The sequence below is a fragment of the Theropithecus gelada genome, chromosome 4 (genome assembly GCF_003255815.1).
Source record: "Theropithecus gelada isolate Dixy chromosome 4, Tgel_1.0, whole genome shotgun sequence".
NCBI classification, from domain to species: domain Eukaryota; kingdom Metazoa; phylum Chordata; class Mammalia; order Primates; family Cercopithecidae; genus Theropithecus; species Theropithecus gelada.
Window position 1 is genome coordinate 39,160,442 of NC_037671.1, and position 26,538 is coordinate 39,186,979.

General features: G+C 44.5%; 1 protein-coding gene across 2 annotated transcripts; it reads right to left on the reverse strand.

Annotated features, from left to right (window-relative positions):
* Positions 1-4,063: 4,063 nt before the first annotated feature.
* On the reverse strand, positions 4,064-24,510 carry PPIL1 (peptidylprolyl isomerase like 1). Of its 2 annotated transcripts, XM_025383891.1 has the most exons (4): positions 24,199-24,510; positions 21,179-21,333; positions 5,822-5,890; positions 4,064-5,273 (listed from the first exon to the last, which is right to left on the reverse strand). In XM_025383891.1, exons 1-4 carry the CDS (start codon positions 24,252-24,254, stop codon positions 5,053-5,055), a joined length of 501 nt encoding a protein of 166 aa, XP_025239676.1. In that variant the 5' UTR covers positions 24,255-24,510; the 3' UTR covers positions 4,064-5,052. The 2 variants fall into 2 exon arrangements, with proteins under 2 accessions (XP_025239676.1, XP_025239675.1); XM_025383890.1 differs by lacking the exon at positions 24,199-24,510 and having other exon boundaries at positions 4,795-5,273; positions 21,179-21,842.
* Between the last annotated feature and the right edge of the window lie 2,028 nt (positions 24,511-26,538).

Below are 26,538 nucleotides of genomic sequence, written 5' to 3' on the forward strand. Positions count from 1 at the left end.
CCAGGAATTGGGCATAATGATATCAACTTCGGGAGGCTGGTTTGGGGGACTGAGAGAAAAATACGTACAAGGAGCATCCACAGACCATGAAACACAGAAGGGACAATAACATTTTGCTTTCCTCTAAGGTTCCTTTTCGTTGACTTTCTCTGATTCTATGAAAATATTTACTGGTGGTGGATGTACAAGAGGAGCTCCAAAATTACTTGTTGACTGAATGAATTCAACTGTAAAGCAGAATATTAAGCAGCCAAGAGGGAACTAGCCCTTTAGAAGGTACGCTACAGAACCAGCACCCAGTCACAGGACTCAGCCAACCTTTCCATGCACAGAGGGCTCCTCCATCCAGTCCCGTAGACAATAAAGAAGGTTGGCCGGCCTGTGCCAACGGAGCACATTTACAGGCTCATTCTGTGCCAGGCGGACATCTCAACTCTACCCTCTCACAATCTGATCAGTTGCTGGCTTTCCACAACCAAGAAATAGCAGGCATGTCTTAGTAACTCACGAAAGGCTTCCGCAGGCTTCGGCCTTTAGAAAAAGCTGCAAGGCTAAACTATATTCACAGTGGCCTCTAGTGGCAAATTTCCAAAATAGCATGCTAAATGGAAACTTGGCAGCTGGAGGAATCTTCTCAGAATGACCTAGATTCCCAAACTGGGGGCCAGTTCAAATCTTCCCTTAATGAATGAGCACTCCAAGTTCCAGAGGTAAAGTGATTCATCCAAGGTCACAAAAAGGCCTCACAGCCCTCGGTCCATAAACCTTGCCCACAACTGGCAAGGTTGTGGTTTCAGATGCAATTAAGTATCTTGAGTTATCCGTTTGGAAGGACAATCCGGAACCCAATTCCCAAATCACGCCAAGCCAACCTTAGGGTAAGACCCTAACATGTTTTCTTCCCACTTTGCTTCTCTCTCATCTGTAAGAGTGTTGCTGGAAGATTCCCCTATCTTGGCATTTACCTAAAAAGTAGTAGCTCACTCTTTAGGTGACAGGACTCTGAGACCACAAAGTGCTTCTTTGTAGGCAGTAAACTCCACCGCTTTACCGTGCTTTTCAATGTTCCCTCCTCCACATGTTGCAAGAATGTGGTGCCAAAAGGGGCCCCAGTGACGGCTCTGACTGGCTCGAGGATCTGGGGGTAGCAATCGTGTTTGTGTGGGGAATGCTATTTTGACATATTCTGGAGACACAATCCAAGAATACATCAGGCTGAGGACTTCCAGAGAGCTCAGTGGAAAGGCTTGGCTGCCATACCAGCTGAAGCCTGGGTTTGGAGAGTTGGGGTACAGTGATTTCTATAAGAGGATCTCAATCTTTTTCTAATGGAGAACATTTTATTTGATGCATTCAGCAATAACCTCAAAGCACTACACAAGGTGTTGGGAAGACTCACAGATGGGAGTAAGACAGGGTCCTTGTTCTCAGAGGTTAGCCCAGTGGGAGGGAGAGACTGTGAGGTGAGAGGCTGAGACAGGTCAGGCTGTGGACATGTCGAGATGAAGAGGCAGGAGAGGTGTGTGGTGGCTTCAAGGGCCACTGGTAATAACAACCAGCATTTTGGGGGTGTTTTCTAAATGCCAGTTCCTGTTCTAAATACCTGTTCTAGCTCATTTAATCTTCACAATAGCCCTTGAGGTTTGGCCCATTATTCTCATTTTATAGTGGAAGAAACTAAAATACAGAGAAATTAAGAAACTTAAGTTCATGCTGCTGGTAAGTGGTGGAGCTGGGATCTGAACCCCGACAGTCAAGTTCCAGAGCTCTTTCCCTCAATGTCATCATTGTTGATGATCTTTTCCCTGCATTTTCTGTGATGTCTACTGACCACACAATCTTACCCACCCTGGTGTCCACACAGGGCATCTCAGTGCCACATACCAGGGTCTGAAGTCCATGTTGTACTGTCGTGGGAACAGAACACTTTCATAAAGCTCAATCCTAGTAGCGAAAGTCAGCAGCTGTTGAAGCTCATCCTGTGCCTTGAACCTCTTCACTCTTCCAAGATCACCAGGATGAGGTGGAGAGCTCTGCTCCAAGAGGCAGAAGATTGGCTCATGGTCCTGACTGCCCTTGCTCTTAGGAAAATCCCCCTCCCCAGTTTCATGTTGGACAAATGTGACCTCTAGGACCTCACTACTCAAAGGGTGTTGTCTGGACCGGCAGTCACCATCTCCTGGGAGCTGGCGAGAACTGCAGACTCTGGCTCAGAGTGCTGAGTCAGAAGCTGCTTCCTAACAGACTCCCTCAGTGATTCCTGCATGTAGTCAAGTGTGAGAAGCCCTGGGCTAGGGCCCTTGGACCACATTCTTTATGGTCTGAGTGCCAAGCTTCTCTTATCCATCATCCCAGGGGCACCTGTTTGAAAGCCTTTTCCACTGGTTTATCTACTTCCAACTTTACGCCTTCTCCAAATGTCTAGAATCTCTTTCTCTTCCCACATGAGAAGCAGCAGGGAGCTGTATCTCTCCTGTGCCTTGATGAGCCCTCGGTGGTCCTCCATACCTATCTTCGATAATCTCTATCCAAGTTTTAAACTTATCCTTGCTTTCTCCTGATAAGCTATCCTCACTCTGACGAGATATAACAAAAATGAGCTATCCCTAGTACACCCCACTTTTATGAGACCTGTCTCAATGGTACTAATCCTGACAGGATGTAAACACTCATATGACCAAAGAATTAAGCAGGATTCCTTTTAGACAAGCTTCCCTTATAAGGAAACAGGAACTTCTACAACTCTGGCTAATTGGCAGAACCACAAATTGTGAAGCAATTCAAGCTTCACTCTTTGAGGTCATATCCTCTATGAAAACTGGCACAGGCCCACATGACTGCCTTGACATGTATTTGGTGTCCCTTTCCAAAAACAAGGAACTGTGCCCGTGTGGCTCTCCTCCCAAAGCATGCAGAACCTTCTTTGCTTCAGAGTAGCCATGATATGTTTCCACCACCCCTGTGCCCTGGATGAAAGTGGAGATTTTCAGGATTACGAATCTGGGAGGTTAGTGAACAGGTGCTATTCCTTGCTCTCAGAGGCAGATCCAATTATGTCCACCCAGTTCAGGCTGAAAGAAATATATTTCTATTTTTTCCAGAGTGTAGAACATTACTTTGCATACAAAAATCATCTCTGGGAAGTTACAAAGTCATTATATAGTTTGTTGTTGGGTTTTGCTTTTTTGCTACTGAGAGAAAAGAGAAAGGTAGAGAAAGAGGTTGAAGGTAGGGAAGGCTTGGGGAACAGAACCTTGTTTGGCCATTCCATAAAGTAAATCACCATTTCCAAAATTGATAGAGTAGTAAGAAACATTAAAGTTATAATCCCCTCTTCAAGGAGCTACCAGCTTAAGGAAGCAAACACCACAACACATACTGCCCTTGGTCCCACAACAATGTACAGGTGGGCCCTCTGCAAATTCCAGGGATGGTGCAGGTCTCTTAGCACATCCACCTGGTTCACTTACAGGCAATCCCCCCGACATGGTTTGGCTCTGTATCGCCACCCAAATCTCATCTCGAATTGTAATCCTCTGTGTTGAGGGAGGGATCTGGTGGGAGGTGACTGGATCATGGGGCATTTTCCCCCTGCATGCTGTTCTCATAAATAGTGAGGGAGATCTCACGAGATCTGATGGTTTAAATATGGTGGTTTCCCCTGTGCTCACTCTCTCTCCTGCCACCTTGCAAAGAAGGTGCTTGCTTCTCCTTTGCCTTCCACCATTATTGTAAGTTTCCTGAGGTCTCCCTAGCCATGTGGCACTGTGAGTCAATTAAACCTCTCGTTTATAAATGACCCATTCTCAGGTAGTGTCTTTATAGCAATGTGAAAACGGACTAATACACCCCTTATTCAGAAATGTCAATTTCTGTCACTTAACTTCTTTCTCTGGTTCTGCCCTTTCTAAGTTTCAGTTGCTCTTAAGTCTACTGGAGATCCACAAGCCTAAAATGATGTGAAATCTTGAACATACGATCTCTGCAATACTACTTAAAATGACTGGGATTAAAATGACTATTGGAACCTCATACAATATTTAGAATCAGACCACAGCAGCAATTTCAACCATCAATGGCATTTTATTTTGGAAGTTTCTATGTATTACATAGGTATTAACTTCCTTCCTCTCCTACTCCTCCCCACAAAATCCAGAAAGTTATTTTTGTACATAAACAACTGAACATATAAAAATCTCGGACTAATTTCTCTAAAGTCTTGGGTTAAAAGAACTTGAGTGGCACTTCTCCTTTCCGAGAGGACTACTTCTTAAGGAGGATTCATGGTCTGTCCTTTGCTCACTACAGATTTCTCCTCTTCTCTGGGAAAAAGATGGTCAATGTTTCTGCTTCCTTTTAGTAAATTAATTTCTCGATTATTATACATTATTATTCCCCACTTGACACCTTCTTAGAAACTTGATTGTTGGATGCATTTTTCATTTGGCAAAAATTCAATGTGGCTTTGCGTGGGATGTCTGAAGTGTCAGAAACAGCAGTGTTGATGTTCTGGTTTTGAGAGGGAAAATATATATAGAGATGCATACATTCCCTAGAAGAACAAATGTAAGACTGAAATAGGGTAAATAGGGTGTGCACAGAGTTAAAAGGGCTGATAGACACTACTTGGCTTGGAATTCTGTGACTGTCAACAATCAAGGACTGCAGTGTAGGCCAGAATACAAATCTCCTTAGGAAGAAGTTTGGTTAGGCAAAACTACTGAGAAAAGACAGTGTCTGCTACATTGTTCGAAGTATATCAGAGCAGACATGCACAAGACGCAGCATTACGAGTCACGTGTAGTAAGTAGTCAACTATCGATAAACAGGGGCATTTGTGCAAATGCTCTGGCAACCTAGGCACTGGGGGAAGAGAAAAGAAGCATCCTATTAAAATGTACTTCCATCTCTAATTCTCCCAAGACCTCAGGCCTCCTAAGCTTCATGATTTGCAAAGCCAAAATGAAATTTAGCATTACATGTCATTCTATGTCATCTGGAAGCTGGTCCACTGGGGCCATCTCAGAAGAGCTGCTCAAGAGGGTAGCAAGTCTACCCAGAAGGGTATGCCTTAATGATCTTCACATCATCCACAGGGCGGTCCTGGGAGTTTGTTTCTACCATTCCCACGCGATTCACCATTCCTATGCCCTGGCACACTCGGCCAAAAATGGTGTGTTTGCCGTCGAGCCACTGGGTGGGGGCGAGGGTCACAAAGAACTGGCTGCCATTGGTGTCTGGCCCCGCATTGGCCATTGCGAGAATTCCAGCCCCTGGTGGGAAAAGGGAAGAAAGGAAAGAGTATAAATAACCCCAACAGGTCCAGTGCAGAGCTGCTGCCCGCCTAGGGATGAAAAAGAAGCCAGGACTTTGTTCTGGCCTCTGTCCAGACCCGGACAACCACTCAGGGCAGGCTTTCTGCCCTGTACAAAGGCCATCACTACATTACTCTGACGACTTCATCTTCCTTGTCCTCACCTGTTCCCCAGCCTTGACCCCTGATGCTCCTCACTAACTGTGGACCATGTTCCTGACTGCCCTCAAAAACCCAGCAAGGTTTCCTGTTTCTTTGAGGACACTTTTGATATCCTATGACCTTTAACAAATAGTTAGAGTCTAGAACACCCTGAGCACTCAGAATTGCTCAGAACTTTGTGACAGGCGCCGCTTTCTCTAATCCACCAGGGCACTTCATGGCGCCATGACTGGGCAGTTATCTGGCACCATGCCACGGTGTCAGGCATTCACCTTGAATCATGGCCAAAAGAGTGAGCTTTTAAAATCCCCGTTCCTAACCAGTCCAGCCAAATTATACACTTACCCGTGAATTTCAAGTCAGGATGAAGTTCATCTTCAAACTGTTTGCCATAGATAGATGCACCACCTCGACCTGCCCGATTAGAAGATGATACATGAATCAGCCAGTCACACATTCTATCTCACAGCAAGAATGATGGCCCAGGGTCAAAGGACTTCTCAGAGTGGAGGAAAGGAAAAGGCAGTGACACCTACCCCACTGCTAGGCATATTGCAACTACAGAATCTAGCACAAATAGCATATTCAAATCATTGGTTTCATTCCGGTAAGACTTTCCTTTTCAAAATAATGCTGTTTTTTCCTGCACATTAAAATAATACATGTTCACTATCAAAAAGGTAGAAAACATAGAACATTATCAAAAGAACACTAAAATCCCCTGTAACCTAACCATCTAGAGATAACCACCATTCATAATCTGATGTGTTAAGAGGTTTCTTGATTTTTAACATTTTTATGAGTATTTTAGACATGAATGCCCCAAGTCCCAACCCTGTGCCCATCACAGACATTGCTAATCAATCAGTATTCTTCCCTGCTCAGATAGATTTGCCTCTGAATGTTACCAACCCAGAACTCAGGCAGCCATTATTAATTAATCAGTAATAGCCCAAGAGTTGAAACCTATTTGCCACCCTTAACCTAGATGATGGAAAATAAAATTCATTTAAGTTAAAGCTATCCAGCTGAAGGAGAAATAGGGACAGTGGTAAGTGGCAACATGGCAGAAAGGGACATTACAGTAGGCAGAGTCACCGAGAGGTGAGGCAGTACATCATAAAGAGAAAACAGGGCCAGGTGTGGTGGCTCACATCTAAAATCTCAGCACTTTGGGAGGCCGAGGTGGGAGGACTGCTTGAGGCCAGGAGTTTGAGCTGGGCAACAGAGCGAGACACTGACTCCACAAATTTTTTTTTTTAAGAGATGGGGTCTCACTATGTTGCCCAGGCTGGTCTCAAACTCCTGGCATCAAGCAATCCTCCTTCCTCAGCTTCCCATGTGCTGGGATTATAGGCATGAACCACTGCACCTGACTGACAAAAAAATTTTAAAATTCAGCCAGATGTGGTGGGTGGCACATGCCTACCTAGCTCCTTGGGAGGATGAAGCAGGAGGATTGCTTTGAGCCCAGGAGTTTGAGGTTAAAATGAGCTATGATCACGTCACTGTACTCCAGTCTAGGCAAGAGGCAAAACCTTGACTCTAAATAAATGAATACAGAGAAAATGAAGAAACATGGGATTGGGAATTATTTGCTAGCAGCATCATCACCAAATGTTATTTATATTATGTCCACAAGAGCAGGGTGCTGGACTGGATACCCCAAGCTCAGGCAGGTTTTGTTCTAAGAGCAAAAGGATGTAAGTTAGGCCAGGCACGGTGGCTCACGCCTGTAATCTCAACACTTTGGGAGGCCGAGGCAGGCGGATCACGAGATCAGAAGTTCCAGACCAGCCTGGCCAACGTAGTGAAACCCCATCTCTACTAAAAATACAAAAAAAAATTAGCCAGGCAAGGTGGCACACACCTGTTGTCCCAGCTACTTGGGAGGCTGAGGCAGGAGAACTGCTTGAACCCAGTAGGTGGAGGTTGCAGTGAGCCGAGATCACACCATCGCACTCCAGCCTGGGCGACAGAACAAGACTGTCTCAAAAAAAAAAAAAAAAAAAAGGATGTAAGTTAAACATGGTTTCCTCACAGGAAAACATGTCATAACAGGAGGTAACTTTCTTAACGAATACTAATCAATTATGTAGTCAATCATATGCCTTACTGAACTACATCGGTTTCTCCAAGTTGAACGGTCATGACAAAACAGCCTAGAACAAAGTAAACACTGGATTGATCAACGGGTACTCTGCTTGCCCCACAGCCCAGTGCTGGCAGCTCACTTCCTCTACTGCCTGCTATAAAAGTAGCACCAAGTCCACCCCCAAGGCCCCTGGGCATGGCTAAGGTGTTTCCATGGTAAAAATCTTTTGCTTTACCTTTTAGTCGGCTTCACCACAGGGAGCCTGTCACAGCCCCCGTTTCCTTTCCGGAAGAAAATGATGTTCTCATGCAAACAAGAATGGGGGTGAATCCTAACAGACTAGGGGAAACCTCCCACTTGGCCCAGGCTACCTATGCTTCTGGAAAAATACTGAACCATACTAAACTGTGTAAAACTCATTCCAAAAATTCCAACCTGTCAGTATACTTCCAAACAGCGATTATATAACCAATACATTCCCTCTGACTTGATCCTCCCCTTTGCTTGGTCCTTTGGCAACCACTAGGGTCAAGGTTCCTGGCTGGGGTTACCAGAGACTAGAGAGAGGGAGAGGGTGTGGGGCCAGACGCCACACAGGCCAGGCTCTGCGTGCAGGACTTGAGTGAGCAAGTTAAGGATTCAGTTCAGTAGTACACTGTCCATCTGTGGCCTGAGCCTTCAAAGTGTGATCCCTGCAACCTGAGGGCTGCCAGAACAAAACCCCCAGGGCTCTGCCCTCTAGGAATGGAAAACCATCACATAAACATCACCACAAACAAGTACATTAAGGAATAGGTCGGTCAAGAGTCACAGATGGGCTGGGCGTGGTGGCTCACACCTGTAATTCCAGCATTTTGGGAGGCCGAGACAGGTGGATCATGAGGTCAGGAGTTTGAGACCAGCCTGACCAACATGGTGAAACCCCGTCTCTACTAAAAATACAAAAATCAGCCAGGCATGGTGGCACGTGCCTGTAATCCCAGCTACTTGGGAGGCTGAGGCAGGAGAATCACTTGAACCCAGGAGGTGGAGGTTGCACTGAGCCAAGATTGCACCACTGCACTCCAGCCTGGGCGACAGAGTGAGACTCTGTCTCAAAAAAAAAAAAAAAAGTCACAGATGAAGTGGGAATCAGAGGAGACAGGAGGAAAGAATATGGAGACCCCCTTTACTCAATAGGCAGAGTTTTCATAATATCTTACTCATAATACGTTATCTTTTCATAACCCAATTCAATTCAGTAGGGTTTGCAGCAAAATGTCAGAAAGACAAATCATTCCAATTCAAACGTTCCTCTGGGCACGTGGAATAGGTGAGAGGTGGCAGAGGTACAGAGAATGATTAAAGAGCTCTCCAGTGCAGAGCATGCTACGCAGATGTCAGTTATCAGTTAGAAAGTCAACAATTTGGAAGCTTTGCAGGTTCTGTGCCTGGTCTAGCACAGACACAATGAAGATAGGCACAGACCTGTTTTCTATTTTGTGTGTGTGTGTTTTTGAGACGGAATCTCGCTCTGTCACCAGGCTGGAGTGCAGTAGTGTGATCTCGGCTCACTGCAACTTCTGCCTCCCGGGTTCAAACGATTATCCTGCCTCAGCCTCCTGAGTAGCTGGGACTACAGGCGTCCACCACCACACCCAGTTAATTTTTGTATTTTTAGTAGAGACGGGGTTTCACCATGTTGGCCAGGATGGTTTCAATCTCTTGACCTTGTGATCTGCCAGCCTTGGCCTCTCAAAGTACTGAGATTATAGGCGTGAGCCACCGCGCCTGGCCAAGACCTGTTTTCTAACCTTTGATTACAGGTTAGAAAAGAACGTTCAAGATTCTTTTCTGGCCAGGTGCAAGTGGCTCACACCTGTAATCCCAACACTTTGGGAGGCTGAAGGGGGCGGATCTCTTGAGCCCAGGAGTTGAGACCAGCCTAGAAAACATGGTGAAACCCGTCTCTACAAAAATTAGCCAGGCATGGTGGTGCGTGCCTGTAGTCCCAGCTATAGCTACTCAGGAGACTGAGGTAGGAGGATCACTCAAGCCCAGGAGGTTGACGCTACAGTGAGCTGTGATTGTGCCATTGCACTCCCGTCTGTCTCCAAAAAAAAAGAGATTTTTTTCCACTTCTGACCTCTGTCCTCTCTTGGGATCATTTATTCAATGTATTTATTTCAGATACGCAAACAAAGAATAATATGACCAACATCTATGACCACCTCTGCCCCCAAGAAATAAAGTATTGCAAATCCAGCTAAGACTCCATGCACACACCCCACTGCAGCCCTCCCCAGCACTCATTTTCCTAAGAGCTAACAGCTGATTCAAAGAATCACATTTTCCTCTCAGGTAACCACTAGTCTGACAAGAATTTGGCATTTCCATGCATTTTCTTCTTTACTACACATATATGTATCCCTAAAAAAAAAAAAAAGTATTGCTGTTTTGCATGTTTTTAAGTTTACATAAGTGGTATTACACTTTATATATTCTTCTGCAATTAGCTTTTTGCTCACCACTGTTTGAGAGACTCACGTACTTTGTTCCAGGCGGGTCTCTGTAGTGTCCACCTCACTGCATGACCATAATGCTCTGTCTTATCTTTTCTGGTGTTAATATCGAGGATCTTTCCAATGTTTTGGCTATTATCGACCATGCTATAAAAACTAGTCTTATACTGTCTCTGAAACACAAGTGCAAGAGCTCTCGGGGGCCAATACCTCATAGGGGATACATAGGGTCATAGTTTGAGTATTTCATCATTGCTAGATTTTTCTAAATGCCTTATTGAAAAGGATGAACCAATGTGCACCCCTCCCCGCAGCACTCTCACTCTTACTGCTCTAGGTCGTTCTGTCAGTCTGAGAAGTGTGAGACCTCTTGTGGTGTTTTAAGCTGCATTTCTCTGAAGTTTGGCATAATTTCATGTTCACTGGCTTACTTAGCTTGTCCCCTCTGTGAACGGCCACTCAGTGGTATGACATTTTGGAATTGATACATACAGTCATCCCTTGGTATACTCAGGGCATTGGTTCCAGGATCCCTGTGACACCAAAATCCCTGCATGCTCAAGTCCCGCTGCGGGCCCTGTGAAACCTGTATGGACCCCCATGGCTCAAACCCATGTTGGTCAAGGCTCAATTGTATATTATGGACAGTAATCCTCTGTCAGTGAATGTTTTGCAAATACCTTCTCCCAGTTAACTTTTTTCATTCTTTTAATGGGACCTTCCAGTGCACAGAAACTTTGCAGTTAAAATTCCTTAACTTCTTGATCTGTGTGGTTTTTTTCCCTTTTCCTTTTTTTTTTTTTTTTTTTTTTAGACAGAGTTTTGCTCTTGTGGCCCAGGCTGGAGTCCAATGGTGCCATCTTGGCTCACCACAACCTCTGCCTCCCGGGTTCAAATGATTCTCCTGCCTCGGCCTCCCGAGTAGCTGGTATTACAGGCACTCGCCACCATGCCTGGCTAATTTTGTATTTTTAGGAGAGATGGGGTTTCACCATGTTGAGGTCAGGCTGGTCTCAAACTCCTGACCTCAGGTGATCCGCCAGCCTCGGCCTCCCAAAGTGCTGGAATTACAGGCGTGAGCCACTGTGCCCGGCCTGTGTTGTTTCTTAAAAACAAAATGCAAAAAAACCCTTTTCTTGTCCCCATGACTCCTGTGATGTCCCTTCCTCCTCCTCTTAGTCACTGTGGAAACCTGTCAAAATGATGTCTAAGGCATGCGACATGATGCAGTGTCTTACACCAAGATGACCATCCTTGATGCTACTTGTCCCTGCCTCTCCCACGCCACAGTTGATGGGATAATAGACTAATATCCAGTCCCACAGATGGGCAGTGGCCTATAAGGAGATCTAGTGGGGCACTTGACACCAGAGGGTAACTGACCAATCAAAGCCTCTCTTCTGGCAAGAGAGCCTCTAACAGACACTGTCCGTCAGCAGTCTCCTGAGCACCCCCAACCTCCTCCTCCACAGCCTGCCTCAACCTCAGAGAAAAAAAGGCAGGTGCTGACAAGTCCATTTTGCAGACAGGCGTGGCCAGATGACCCAGTTCAGACTTACTGATATAAACAGAAGTCGCTGAGTCAAGCTTCTGAGAAAGCTACAGCTTTCCAGATAAAAACAGACAAACATACTCTTTTGTCTTTCATCTACAGCTCTTTCCCCATCTTCCTTCTTTGAAAGTAGGGTGATGCCAGAACAGCAGCAGTCATCTTGCAACCATAAGACTAACAAGTTCGGCCGGGCGCGGTGGCTCAAGCCTGTAATCCCAGCACTTTGGGAGGCCGAGATGGGCGGATCACGAAGTCAGGAGATCGAGACCATCCTGGCTAACACGGTGAAACCCCGTCTCTACTAAAAACACAAAAAATGAGCCGGGCGTGGTGGCGGGCGCCTGTAGTCCCAGCTACTCGGGAGGCTGAGGCAGGAGAATGGCGTGAACCCGGGAAGTGGAGCTTGCAGTGAGCTGAGATCCGGCCACTGCACTCTAGCCTGGGCAACAGAGCGAGACTCCGTCTCAAAAAAAAAAAAAAAAAAGACTAACAAGTTCAAGACCAAAGGCCAACACATTACGAATGAAGTGGAAAGATACGGCAAGCCCAGATCCCTGACAACTCTTCTGGGCAGGTGAAGAGATGACAGTAACTGCTCACTTCCAGATGTTCTGTTGTGTAAGAAAAAACAGCCCATGGGATTAGGTTTTCTGTTAGTTGTAGCCAAAAGCACTGCTACTTGACACAATCACTTTGTTAATATACCAGACGGGAACAATGCCCCAGTCCTCCAAGGGGCTTTGTGGTTCTAAAGATGCGGTCTTCTCTCTTTCTCACTTGCCTTTGGGGTCAGAGAGATCTGGATTCCAGTTCTACCTCCAGCAATTACTGTTTAACCTTAACCAAGACACTTTTCTCCAAGCCTCAGTTCCCCCGTCTGCAAAATGGGAGTAGCAGTAACACTTACGTCTCACAGGTTTGTTATGAGAAGTAAATGAGACAGCATATGGAAGCCATCGAATGTATAACATGAGGCAAACACACAGTAGTGTCAGTGATGAAGAGCCCCTTTAACTGAGGTAACCCGAGCATGGTCCCTGAGAAGCAGCTGCTGGTCATGATTCAAACTGCCACCTCAGGAGCCAGCTTGCCTGCGTTTATTCAGTTCCTCTGTTCTCCAATCTCCACCACTCCCTCGCTGCTTCTCACTCTGAGAACCTTACTTCTTATTTCACTGAGAAGAAGGAATTTTCACAAGAGAACTTTCACGTGCTCTCACCACCAAAGCCCCTTCCCTTCCTACACCTCTACCCACCTCCCTTCCCTAAAACACTGTGTGAATAAACTGTCCATGACTATCCCACCACCACGTACCCAATCCTGCTCACCTTTAAAGAACTCAGCAACTACAACCTCCCCCTCTAGTAGACCAATTTTTCTCTTTCTAATGGATCATTCCTGTCAGCATTTAAACATGTTATTGATATTTCCTATTTTAAAAAACAAAACTCTATTTCCAAGTATCCTATTTCTCTACATCCCTTCACAGAAAAACTCCTTGAAAAAGCTGTCAACACCCACTGTCTCCACTTCTCCCCATTCTCGCTGGAACATGCTCCATTCAGACTTTTGCCCCTCACTGCTCCACTGAAACTGCTCTTATCAAGGTCGCCAGTGACCTCCACGTGGCTATACCCAGTCGTCAATCCTCAGTGCTCACTTTACTTGATCCACACTCGATGTCACCCTTCTGTTTGAGCTGCTGCCTTCCCTTGGCTTCCACGGCTCCACATTCTCCTGGTATTCCTCACTGCTCACTGGCAGCTGCTCCTCCTGCGCCCCTCTGCTTTCACAGGTGTTACTCAGGCCTGCGCTGCTGTGTTCCAACCCTGGCTCCCCGCCCCTTTATCTTTCACAGGTGTTAGCCCAATAAACTTCTATCTTGGTGTCTGCTTCCCAGAGGACCAGAACTAACACAGCTGCTATCACCCTAGTTCAAACGACAACCATCTCCAGCTTGAATAGGAATAAAATCTTCCCACTGGTCTCCTTGCTTCCAGCCTTGCCTCCCTCTATTCTTCACAAGGTAGCCAGAGGGATCCTTTTCAAACAAGCCTAATCGCAGCACTCCCCTGCTTGAAACCCTCCATCAACACTGCATCACTCTTAGAACAAAATCCACAATCCTCACCACAGCTTACAAGACCCCCCACAGTCGGGCACTCTGCTACTCTCTGAGCTCTCTCCCGCCACTCTCTCAGGTGTTCCAGCTACACTGGCCCCTGTGCCGTTTCCTGCCAGGCACACTCTGGTCTAAGGCCTCTGGCTGCTGTTCTCTTCGGAGCGCCCTTGGCCTGGACAGTCTCATGGATCACCACTTCATTTCATTCACAACTATGTTCAAATGCTCTCTATTTGTCAGAGAGGTTTCCCTAACCACACTCACCAAACCAGCCCCTCCCTCACCCTCTAGCCTAGTCGTTCTCAACGGGGAGTGATTTTGACCCCTGGCGACAGTGGGCAATGTCTGGAGACAATTTTGGTTGTCACACTGAGTGGTTCTATCAGTATCGAGTAGGTAGAAGCCAGCGTGAAGCTAACCATCCTTCAATGTGCAGGACTGCACCTCCTCCAACAAAGAATCTTCCAGCTCTAAATGTCAATAGTGCCTAGGTTGAGAAATCCTGTTCCATCCCAGCAGTACCTTCTTTTTCCATATTATCTGCCATCCCTGACAGTTCATTATGTACTTTTTCATTCTCCGTCTCTCACCAGAATGAGAGTTCCGCAAGGGCTTTCTTATTCACTGTTATATCCCCAGCTTTTAGAAGAGTGCCTGGCCTACAGAAGGAGTCTAATAGGTATTTGCTAAATGAATTAACAATCAAAATAAATAAAAGTCACATTCGTTGGAGCTCCCACTTTGTGTCAAGCCCATGCTAACCACTGTACCAACATCAGCTCATTTACTACTCACAGCCAGCCTAGGAGGTGCGTGTAACCACACTCCAGACAGGTGAGCTGGCTCAGCAGGGTAACGCAACTCCTCTACATTTAGTAAGTGTTCATGTGAAGCACAACGCAAGCCCAAGCTCCACAGTCCTGCTCTCCACCCTGCACCACACTGTCTTGCCATAGTCCACTGCTGGACGAAATTTCCTCAGATATGTCTTATCCCAGCTGGGCGCAAGAGTCCCAAATGGTCCCTGAGTCATGCTCAATCAAATCTGAGCTCTTCTGTCTAGGAGTCTCCATTAACTGGCCCCCTAACTGCTCTTTACTGTCCCCTAAACAGGCAGTCGGAGATCTATAAATTTGGTAGGGGCCTTAGAATCACATTTGATGCATTTGTTCTAGGTGTGGAGAGGTGGCTGGGTGATGTCACAAGAGCCAGTCTGGAGTGGAAGATGTGACACCTGGGGTGGCGGGCTCCCTCCCTGCCCCTGCCTCTGTCACTCCTGCCCTGTACCCACTCTTCTTCCTAAATCCAAAATGCCCTTCCCTCTACTTCCCAAGACCCATCTCGCATATGCCTCCTTCCCATCCTAATCTCACTCCATTGTACTCTTCCCCTTATGATGAATTACTCCAACCTATATTATACACATAATCCACATCATACTATCATACATTTGCATATTTATATTACCCCATTCTAGTTGTTTCTTATAATGAAGAGTTTGTTTCCTGGCAGGGCAGGGAACTGCAAGGAAAAAGAAAATGCCTTGGCTTTTAATGCTTAAGTGCCTCTCATAGGCCTTAGAATAGCACAGGATACCCAGCAGACTCTTGGCAAATACTCATCAAATGAATAAAATTAACAGAGCTTGCTGTTCAACACGTTAAATTTCAGGTGTTCCTGGGGCTACTAAGAGGAGAGATGAAATCAAAGTGAGAGTGACGCACAGGATAATCAGCATATAATTAATCACAGCAATCACAGCAGCTGGTGAGCACTGTGAGGCCAAGTGCAGAGCAGGAAGAGCTAAAGGAAGAGCTTGCCAGGATGTTATGTCTTACAGAGAGGAGAGAAAGGTTAGTAGAAACAGATAAAAGACACTCAGAGGGCTGAGGAAAGAGCCTCTATAGTTATTATAATATGGGAAAATTGAAGGTAGAAAAATGGTTTAAAATGAAATGAAGCAGGAAGTCAAAGGGTATTTGAACTGACAAAGCATCTGGCAAAGATGTATTACAAGAAAGCATGTGGAAAGAACGGTTCCACAGTAGTCAGACTGAGGAATGGAAGTGGTACATCAACTTGCTGAAGAGCCCAGGATGTCATTTGCTGCCCATCTGAGATGTTTAGCAAAAAACGCGTCACCTAATCAGCTAGAAAATATGAACTAGTGACCCAGGAGAGCCTAACTCCTGTTTGCCTTCCACCACAGACTTGCCAGTGGGCTGCTCAATCATTCATTATACTTGAGGCTGGGTGCAGTTATTTGAAGATCTTTTGAGTGATTCAATTTCATTAAAATTACACCATGGAAATGTGACATTATGAAGGATCATGAACCAACTACAGAAATATAGAAAAGCTCTGGCATGAGCAACTCACACCTGAGTCACTTCCAATACTTGTACCTAATCATGGACTCTTGGTTCACTGGTATTAAGAATTAAAATTTATTTCATAACAACATGACGGGGAGAGAGGAAGAAGACAGGAAAGAAGTACATCGACATATCGATGGAACCCTTTCAGACAAAGGAAGTAGAATGAAGCAGGACTAGACTCTGCCTCCCTGTTGTGCCGAACCCCTATCGACTCCAATGGGGATGGCACCAGGTTTAATAGGCCGAAGAGACCTAATGCCAGCAAATGAGACATGGGGTTTTATTGGGGACTTACATACAGGGGAGAGAGTCCAGTGGTGGCGGGCTGGACGGGAGAACCACAATGGCTTGCAAAAAGCATGTAGTTTACATAGCATTTCCACTTAGCACCTTCTCCCTAACAATCTCTACCTGGCAAACTTCACTCAACCCAAAACTCGGGACCTCAACCTGTGTGCGGCCCATGTTTCAAAGGATGAGCCAGGGGCTCAGATGTCCCTTTATAGACAAGGAAGGAACCTCCAGGTTGGCTGCTCCTGGATTCCCTAGCTCAGAACACACATTCAGATGCGTCTGCCATACAGGGTCATTCTAAGGGTATGCTTCAGTTATTGCTATCAGGCACATTTACCACATGCTCCCAACACCCAATAGAGTGAAGACACAAAAATTAAAAATTAAAAAGCCAAAAGTTCACCAGCATCAACCAAATAAGGGAAACAAACATGCTAAAATTGTAAAAAGAGTCAGCCAAGAGGAAAAAATAGAAAATTCTTCCACCTGTATTCCCTGAAACTAGTAACCAGGAAAGAAATGTCACGCTGAGATTCTCATAAATACCCTCCAATTGTGAGAAGCCAACAGGGGAGTGGGTGAGCAGCTCTGAAAAAGTTAAGGAAAGCCCTTGAGGGCAGAAGCCCATGCATATCACAGATGCTCGGGAGTGGCAGGGCAGGCAAGCAGGGCAGGCCACCTTCCAGGGTGCTGGGCCATCCTTGAGGACTACCCAGATCCTGGAGTGGTGACAGAGGGACACCACTGGCTGGTGGAGGGGGCTCTGGGACAAGACTTTAATGGAGTCTGGGAAGACAGAACAGAGGCTAGCCCTCCCACAAGGGGCTCACTCAGCATGAGTTCTCTCCTGCACCTCTTCAGGGTAGAATAGAATAGAGAGAAAGCAACCTAACATTTGAAGTGGGGAAGACAACCAGTTCCACGTAAGTGGGGAGAATGACAAGGAGACTCCACTTACACTGTATCTGAGCAAGTAAAAGGTGGGGATAATGTAGGTGCTGACATCAAGCATGGATAAGATGAAAACAAATGGCATGGAAACTAGGCAAACATACCACAACCAACAGAAGGACAGAAAGAAGGAGGGGAGGAAGGAAAAGAAAACCCAGGAACTCAGCCTGGGAGAAAGTGGCTTCTCCATGGCTATCTCAAGCTATGGACGATTCAAGAGAAGTAAAAATCTAATATAAAAAAGCTCAAAGACAAGATAATAACCACAGAATAAGATGAAAAGATTGCAGAGCGAAGGAAACAAATTTAGATCCAAATGGCACCCGTAATGAGCTAGTAGATAAACTAGAGCAGTAAAGAACAAAATAGACATGACTGAAAATTGAGTAAGGCATAGAGTAAAGGTCTGAAATTATTTTAGTGAATACAGGGAAAAAAGAAAAAAAAATCCTATCACACAATCAAAAGAAATGTGATAAATATGGAAGGCAAAGGTGATGAAACAAATAACTAATTTCCTGAAATAGAAAATCCAGTAAGTATAACAGAGAAAATATTCAGAAATAGAAATCAAAAAATTATCCCTGATTTGAAGGAAGGAGTAAATCTGGCCTCAGTATTCTCCAAAACCATATTCAAAAACCAGAAGGCAGTCAGGCATGATGGCTCATGCCTATAATCCCAACACTTTGGGTGGCCGAAGCAGGAGGGACACTTAGGCCCAGGAGTTTGAGACCAGCCTCAGCAACACAGTGAGACCTCAACTCTATAAAAAATTTAAAAATTAGCAAGGCATGGTGGTGAATGCCTATAGTCCTAGCTACCTGGGAGGCTGATGTGGGAGAAATGCTTGATCCCAGGGGATGGAGATGTGAGCCATGATTGTACCACTGTACTCGAGCCCGGGCCTGGGTGACAGAGCAAAACCCTGTCTCCAAAAAAACCAAACAACAACAAAAACAAACAACAATAAAAAACCAAACCAGAAGGCAATTGATCAGAAATGTCTAAAAAGATCTCAGTATACCCAGTTATGGTCTTTTTTTCTTCCTTTTAAACACTTTTATTTTAATTAATTTATGTATTTAGAGATAGGGTCTCACTTTGTCACTCAGGCTGGAGTGCAGTGGGCACAATCATGGCTCACTACAATCTCAATCTCCCAGGTTCAAGTGATCCTCCCACCTCAGTCTTCCAAGTAGCTAGGATTACAGGCATATGCCACCATGCCCGGCTAATTTTTTGTTTTTTGTAGAGATGGGGTCTCACTATGTTGCCCAGGCTGGTCTTGAACTCCTGAACTCAAGTGATCCTCCCACCTCAGCCTCCAAAGTGCTGGGATTACAGGTGTGAGCCACCACACCTGGCCTAAAAAATTTATTTTAAAAAAGGAATTTATCTCTTACAGTTGTGGAGGCTGAGAAGTCCAAGGTCAAGGGGGCCACATGTGGTGAGAACCTTCTTGCTGGTGGGGACTCTGTGAAGTCCCAAGGCGGCACAGTGAGGGGGCTGAGCATGACAGCATGCTATCTCTTTTCAAGTATAAAGGTAACAGGCAGAAAGAAATTCTCAAACATAAATGAGCTTAAAAATACAACACATTCCAGCTCTAATAATAAAAAACCACTGGACAATTGTGATCCTTGAGCATTCTGAAACAAAACACAAAAAACCACCAGACAAGAAATCCTGCCCTCCAGCACTTGTGAAGGTGAAAGCGAAGTAAGTTGTGAACACGAAATACACTGAAACGTAGGACCCACACTGTAGCTGAAGGAATGATGAGTGCAGAACAGATAATAATAAGACTAACAGCAAAAATTAAGGTCGGGGAAAGATAAGAATGGGTAGAAATTTAAGTACTAATTGCCTTATCTTTCACTGTAGGAAGTCAAATATTCTGTTCTCTATATATGAAATTAAATGTAGTATGTTCTGCTTTAAAAACAATAGCATATATAATATATCCTATTTTTTGAAACTATTTCCATTTATCTTGTTATCCTTTAAACTAGACATCTGAAAAGAAACACGTCTAGAATGATGGGCACCAAAAGTTAACACTGTTCCTTTCTGAAAGGTGGGATATTGAGGGATTAGTTAATGATGGTTAGAAATCTTTAGGAGCTATGCTTATGAATGATTTTTCCCCTTTTCTCTGCTTTCTTATATATTCTGTATTTTGAAATGCATCCATATACATTAAAACAAAAAACAAAAAAACACCTGAATGCTTCTGGCCATAGTTTAGATAAATCATGAGACAATTGAGAATGACAAAAAAGAACAAGACTGAGAAAAGACTCTGCCACAGAGAAAACCAAACTTGTTTAAAGGCAAACGAGCAGATATTAGCAGAGAAAAAGCAGACTGAGAAGCAAGGGCCCTTGAAATGAGTAAGTGTTCCACCAGTTCACTAATAAACCCCATCTAAATGCCAGTAACTCCCAAATTAATACCTCCATACCAGGTCTTTCCCTGAACCCCATATTCCTATCCAACTACTTACTCACGAGCATAGTTGGCCCTCCCTACATGTGGATTCTACATTCATGGATTCAACTAACCACGACTGAAAATATCAAGCATCTGTACTGAACATGTATAGAACTATTTTTCTTGTCATTACTCCCCAAACAATACAGTACAACTATTTACATAGTGGTCACATCTTGCCCCTACATCTATTCTCTAAACAGCAGCTAGAGTGATCCTTTTATTTATTTATTTATTTATTTATTTGAGAGGGAGTCTTGATCTGTCACCCAGGCTGGACTGCAGTGGTACGATCTTTGCTCACTGCAACCTCCATCTCCTGGGTTCAAGCAATTCTCCTGCCTCAGCCTCCCGAGTAGCTGAGATTACAGGTGCCCACCACCCTGCCTGGCTAATTTTTGTGTTTTAGTAAACACAGCATTTCACCATGTTGGTCAGGCTGGTCTTGAACTCCTGACCTCAAATGATGCAACCGCCTCGGGCTCCCAAAGAGCTGGGATTACAGGCGTGAGTCACTGTGCCCAGCCTAGAGTGATCCTTTTAAAGCATAGATCAGATCACAGCATTCCTTTGCTCAAAACTCTCCAAAGGCTCACATCTTACTCAGAGTAAAACCCAGTCTCTACCATGCCCTGTAAGGTATCATACCTTATGATTTCCAGCACAGGTTCCTGCCTCAGGGCCTCTGTGTTTGCTCTTCCCTCCATCCAAAATGTTTTCCCCTGAGTTACAAGGTTCACTTTCTTACTTCTTTCAGATCTCTTCTCCAATAATGTCAGAGAGGAGTTCCTTGACTTTTCTACTAAAATTCCATCCCCACACCCTTTTCCTGCTTTATAGAGAGCAAGAATTCTGTCTCTTTCTTTATAGGTATCTCCCTAGAGCTTAAAAAAGTATCTGACACAAAACAGACACTCATTTGTTAAATGAATGAATCGATAAAAGAACCCAGGATTTTATTATTCTCAAAATATTATAAAGTCTTTTCTTTTTATTGATCAGACTACTTGCATCACTATAATTCAGACAAATATTATTTGTTCTTAGTAAGCAGTACATGTAAGTTACGAAAATCTCTACCAAGCCTAGGAATAAAGGTTGGTTTCTGGTCAATTCCACACATGTGTGTTTGATGAAGAAAGGAGTTGTCACCAGAATCAACCAACACAGACCTTAGTCAGTGGAAAAGAGAGCTCTGGCTGCCTTATCGCCTATTTATGAGACTTCAGAAACTAATGTTGGCTTTAGAAAAAAAAGACAAAAAGGAAAAAAAAAAAAAAAGAAAACATAAACTAATGTTGGCTTAACTGTACCTGTCCCTGTTGGGTCACCTCCTTGGATCATGAAGTCTTTGATAATTCTGTGGAATTTTGTGCCATTGTAGTAACCTCGACGAGCCAACTCAGCAAAGTTCTTACAGGTCTTTGGAGCATGCTTCCAGTACAGCTCCAGCACAATGATTCCCATGCTGCACAGGGAGAGGACAACAGCTCTAGTAAAGAACAAGGTCAGGGCAGACAGGAATATTACCGGACTGCTCCAGGACTCTTGCTTTTCAAGCTTGTAAGTCATGAAATTGTGATAACCACTGGATTTCATGCTCAGCAAAGGAAAATACCACAATGCAAGTAATATAAACACCAATTATCTTTTTTGAGTAAAACATGCAGGTGTTCTGGGTACTTCTTTTCAGCAAAATTACAAGCATGGAGAACTCAAAATTCTAATACTCTCCCTCTATATATATATCTGATTATCTGAAACCATATAACCAACCCCTAAATTAGGAAAAAAATTATTACACTTAATTTTTAATTTTTTTAAAAAAGAGACATTAAAATATCAGGAGTTCATATTTATTTAGAAGTTTCCGGGTGGGGGTAGGGACTGGGTAGATGGAAAATAGGAAGATGTTTAATGAATACCTTTTAAAAACTTTTGTATTTTTGATCCAAGTAAGTATATTACCTATTCAAAAAATTTTAATAAAAGGTATAGTTTGTGTTTGTTTGGGAGAGAGTATAACAAAGGCAAAACCTGATAACTTTGAATCTTTGCACCTCCCAATAGGATGAGTGCTTTTTCCTCCCCAGTACTACTAAAAGATAAGGAAGAGGCAAGAGAAAGGACAGGTGCCTTCCCCTCTACTCCAACACATACCTAGACTTTAAGCTCCAAGGATGTGACAATTTTTTTTTTTTTTTTGAGAAAGGGTCTCCTCTGTCACCCAGGTTACAGTGCAGTGGCACAATCTCAGCTAATCACAACCTCTGCCTCCCGGGCTCAAGTGATCCCCTCACCTCAGCCTCCTGAGTAGCTGGGACTACAGGCACGCATCACCAAGCTCAGCTAATTTTTTGTATTTTTTTGTAGAGATGGGGTTTTGCCATGTTGCCCGGGCTTGTCTTGAACTCCTGGGCTCAAGCAATCTACCTGCCTTGGCCTCCCAAAGTGCTGGATTACAGATGTGAGTTACGGCACCAGGCCAGATGTGAGAATTGAGTCAACTCTGTATCTCTGTATAGTCTGAATGCCCGGTGACTTGCACAGTGTAAACACTCTATTAGTATATAAGGAATGTGCTAGAAAATAGCTAACAGCCTTCCTGCCTGCAATTCATCTTTCACACTGCTCCCATTCAACACAGACTAACAGTTACTCTGTGCGTGGCACTATTTTAGGCACTGTTTCCCTCATGAAGCTTACATTCTGGTGGATATTTTCAACATACAGGAAGTAGCCATTTGGAAAGACAATCAGGAAGTACATATACAATTCTGAAATGTGCATACCTCAACAATTTCAACTTCCAAGTATCCTCTAGGAAAATATACAAAACTGCCTAAGGATACAATATGTGCAAGGATGTTCATCTCAGTATTTGTCATAGCCAAAAAAAAAAAAAAAGGAAGCAACTTAAATGTCCTTGAAATAGGAAATACCTAAAATATCAACTATCCATCCTATGGGCAGCTAGCTGAATTACTGAGTGAAAGAAAACCAAGTTACAGAAAAGACATACATAGAGTATGATCATATGATCCCATTTTTTTATGTTAAAAAAAGCATAAAAGAGAGGTTTATGTGTACATAGAAAAAGGTCTGGACAATTATCCAACAAACCGTTGATAGTGTTTTCAGGAAGGAGGTGGCTTTCACTTCTTACTCTGTATGTCCACATTGCTTGGATTTAACAATTTATTTTGCAACTTTAAAAAATACCAACAGGAGAATTCAGAAACTACAGGTTGGAGCCTGAAGATGTAGAATTTTACCATATAAGAAGGTGGGGAAGATGGCCAGGGAGCATGAACAGCATGAGCAAATATAGAGAGGACTGACAGAACTCTGCTTTGGCTGAAAGCAGCAATGGGCAAGAACAGAAAGGCAGAGGACCTTAGCTGGTCTCTGGCCGCTGAAGGGGGCATGGCAGGTAGACAAGGGCCAGATGAAAAAAATCACCTTGAATGCCAGGATTAATACGTTTTTACTTTATACTGTTATAGCAGCAAGACATTATTAAAGGTTTTTGAGCAGGATCCCTTCCTTGTCCTATTTTGTAAAGATCACTTTGAGCTTTTTCCAAAGAGGCAATGAAATGAATAGAGCTAAAGAACTTGCAAGGTGAGACGGGCACACCAGGCTCCAAACGAGGTTCTTCCAGTTACTAGCTGTGTGGCTTTGGTCAAGGCTTTAATCTGTAAATTCTGGCGTTTCCTCCTGCTAATATTGAAAGGGAGAAAGTTAAATAATACCTTCATGATTTGGGTTGCTAAGATTAAACTAAATGAGATGACATACAGCGGGGCATGGCGCTAGCAGGCTGGTTACCACATCACTCTTTGATAGTGGGGAAAATGTGCTTCTTCCTGTATTTTATTGGAATTTGTTTCTACAACTGTACTACTTATCACGTAATGTTTACATGTCTGTCTCTTTCATTATACCGTAAGCTCCTAAAGGCAGGGCTGTGTGTTTTTTATCTACCGCTATCTCCTCAGAATTCTTATCCTATGTGCCTGGCTTGCGGACTCATTACACGCATGTTGAATGAATGAATGAATGAATGAACGAATGAATGAATGAATGAGTGGACTGAAGGAAGGAGGACAATCAGGCAGCTGTTGCTGAGACCTCAGCAGAAGACCGCGCGGAGCTTGGACGCCGGTGATGGCGGTCCCCTCTCAACCCTCTGGGGGCCGTCTCGGCCGCTGCTCCACGCCCCTCCACGTGGAGGCCGGGCTCCCGGAGGAACGCGCCAGGAACGGAGACCCGTGGTGAGGCCCGGGCTCCGTGTCTCCTCTGCCAGCCCCAGAGGCCCGAACCCCCTCACCTGGTCTCCAAGTAAACGTTGGGTGGCTGCCAGGAATCTGGGGGAATTGCCGCCATAGCGAAGCCGGCGGCGGAATGCTTCTCTAGCAATGGCTACTTCCGGCGTCGATTAGCTGGGGACCCGCCGCTGCTGCACACTTCCGGTCCCCGCCGTTCAACCCTTTCGATACCAGGATTTGGGTGGCCAGGACGAGGAAGAGGACGGTCCCTTCTTCCAATGCCGGGAAGCTGAGGTGGGAGGCGAGAAGAAGCTGGGCGCGAGAACAGAGAAAAATGCAAACTTCATTCGCGGTGGTCTCCAAGTGGCGCCACTCTGGGCGATCTGATTGGTTCGTTTAGGCATGGAAGGCGGGAACAACCAAAAAAGCTAGGCTCTGGTTGGAGTTATGTCCTAACATTAAATTCGAAGAATTTCTTAGTCTCACAATTGGGCAGGGACGGGAAGGGGAGGCAGAGAATGAAAGGGAACAGTTTAGAGATGCCAGTAAAGAATTTTTGTAAGGCGCTGTACGATGTACACAGTGCTTGCACTTTCTTATCTCATCTACTCCACAAAACAATTCTGTAAGTAGATAGTATTATTCCCATTTTTCAGATCTGAAAACAGACTCGGCAGTTAAATACTTGTTTTTACATAGGCATAAAGCAAATCTGAGCCTGCAGAATCCAAAGACAAGGAGTCTGAGGAGAAGAGAGAGGGAAGGGGCAGGAAGAAAATGGGAGATAAAGAAAGGAAGACACAGGAGAAAGCAGGACAAAGGGATCAGAGCAAGAACAAGGCTTAACATCATTGGTTGGGATAGATGGTACCTGAAAGTTGTTAGGAGGGTTTGCGCAGGGCCCGAGGAAGAGAAGCAAATTAGAGGAGCTATAATGTTTGGAGGGAAGACAAGAATGAAATAGAGTAACTAAACTTATGCTGTAAATGCTTTGCACACCACTTAATAATGATGGTTGAATGTTTACTATGTGCCAGGCATCAAGCTAAGCATTTTATTGCGTATTTTCACGCTTAATCTTCAAAACCCCACAAGGTAGATATTACTATTCCCATTTTACTTTGAGGAAGCTGAGCCTTACAGATTAAATAACTTGCTTAAAGTACTACAGCTGGTGCACTTGTGCTCTTAACGACAGTTCAACTGTAGTGTCCCTAATTGTCAACAAGGAATAAGGATGTACAAGGTTGTAAAGATAAACTAGACAGTTCCTTGAGAGAGGAGCTGGGCATCCTTCATCTTTGTGCTCTTCTTGCACAGTACTGAGCACAGGGTGCTCAGCTTTTGTTGAATGAATAATGAACGGATACATTTTAAACTGATAAATGCTAAAGTATAATTTTTACACCTCCTGCAATCTGAAGTTCATGCCCACCTTGTGGCCCTTGAGCTGGATGAAAAAGTCTTAATCCTTGGTCTGTTTAGTCTGTTGTTAATTTGAGTTGCCCTTCTCTGGACTTTATGTAGTTCCTTACTGTATATCCTGGGAGGCGTGTGCCATTCCCAGGCTCCAATGTCTGAATATTGAAAAGCCACCCCCAAGATCATGATCACTTTCTTCCTAAATCTTTTACTGCAGCTCCTACCAGTCACTTGGCACTGAGGAGACAGAGATGAGTCTCATACACACAGTGCCCTGCCCTAAAGAAACTCACATTCTAGGAGAGATAGGCAAATAAATACGTAGCTAAAGGAGCGTGGAATGAGGACTGTAATAAGAAGCACACAGTAAGTTGGGTGCAGTGGCTCACACCTGTAATCCGGCACTTTGGGAGGCCGAGGCGGGCAGATCATCTGAGGTCAGGAGTTCAAGACCACCCTGACCAACATGGTGAAACCCTGTCTCTACTAAAAATACAAAATAAGCTGGGCATGGTGGTGCATGCCTGTAATCCCTGCTACTTGGGAGGCTGAGGCAGGAGAATCACTTGAACACGGGAGGAGGAGGCTGCAGTGAGCAGAGATTTTGCCATTGCATTCCACCCTGGACAACAAGAGTGAAACTCCGTCTCAAAAAAAAAAAAAAGAAAAGAAAAGAAAAAGAAACACAGTTTTCCCTGAGCTCTGGTTACTCCAGAGTAGGTTTGGACAGTCAAAAATTTCCCCTGGAGTGATAGCCTGGGTTGAGATCCAGAAAATAAATTGGAGTTAGCCAGAAGCCATGAGGGGTCAAATCAAATCACGAAATAAAACGTCTCCAATTCCTCAGAAGCCCCCCTACCAATCATTACCCATTCCTTCCTCCCAAAGGGTAAACCACTTTCTGCCTTCTAATATCATAGATTGGTTTTCCCTGTTTTTGAATTTTATATAAATGGAGTTATAAAGTACGTATTTTTTTG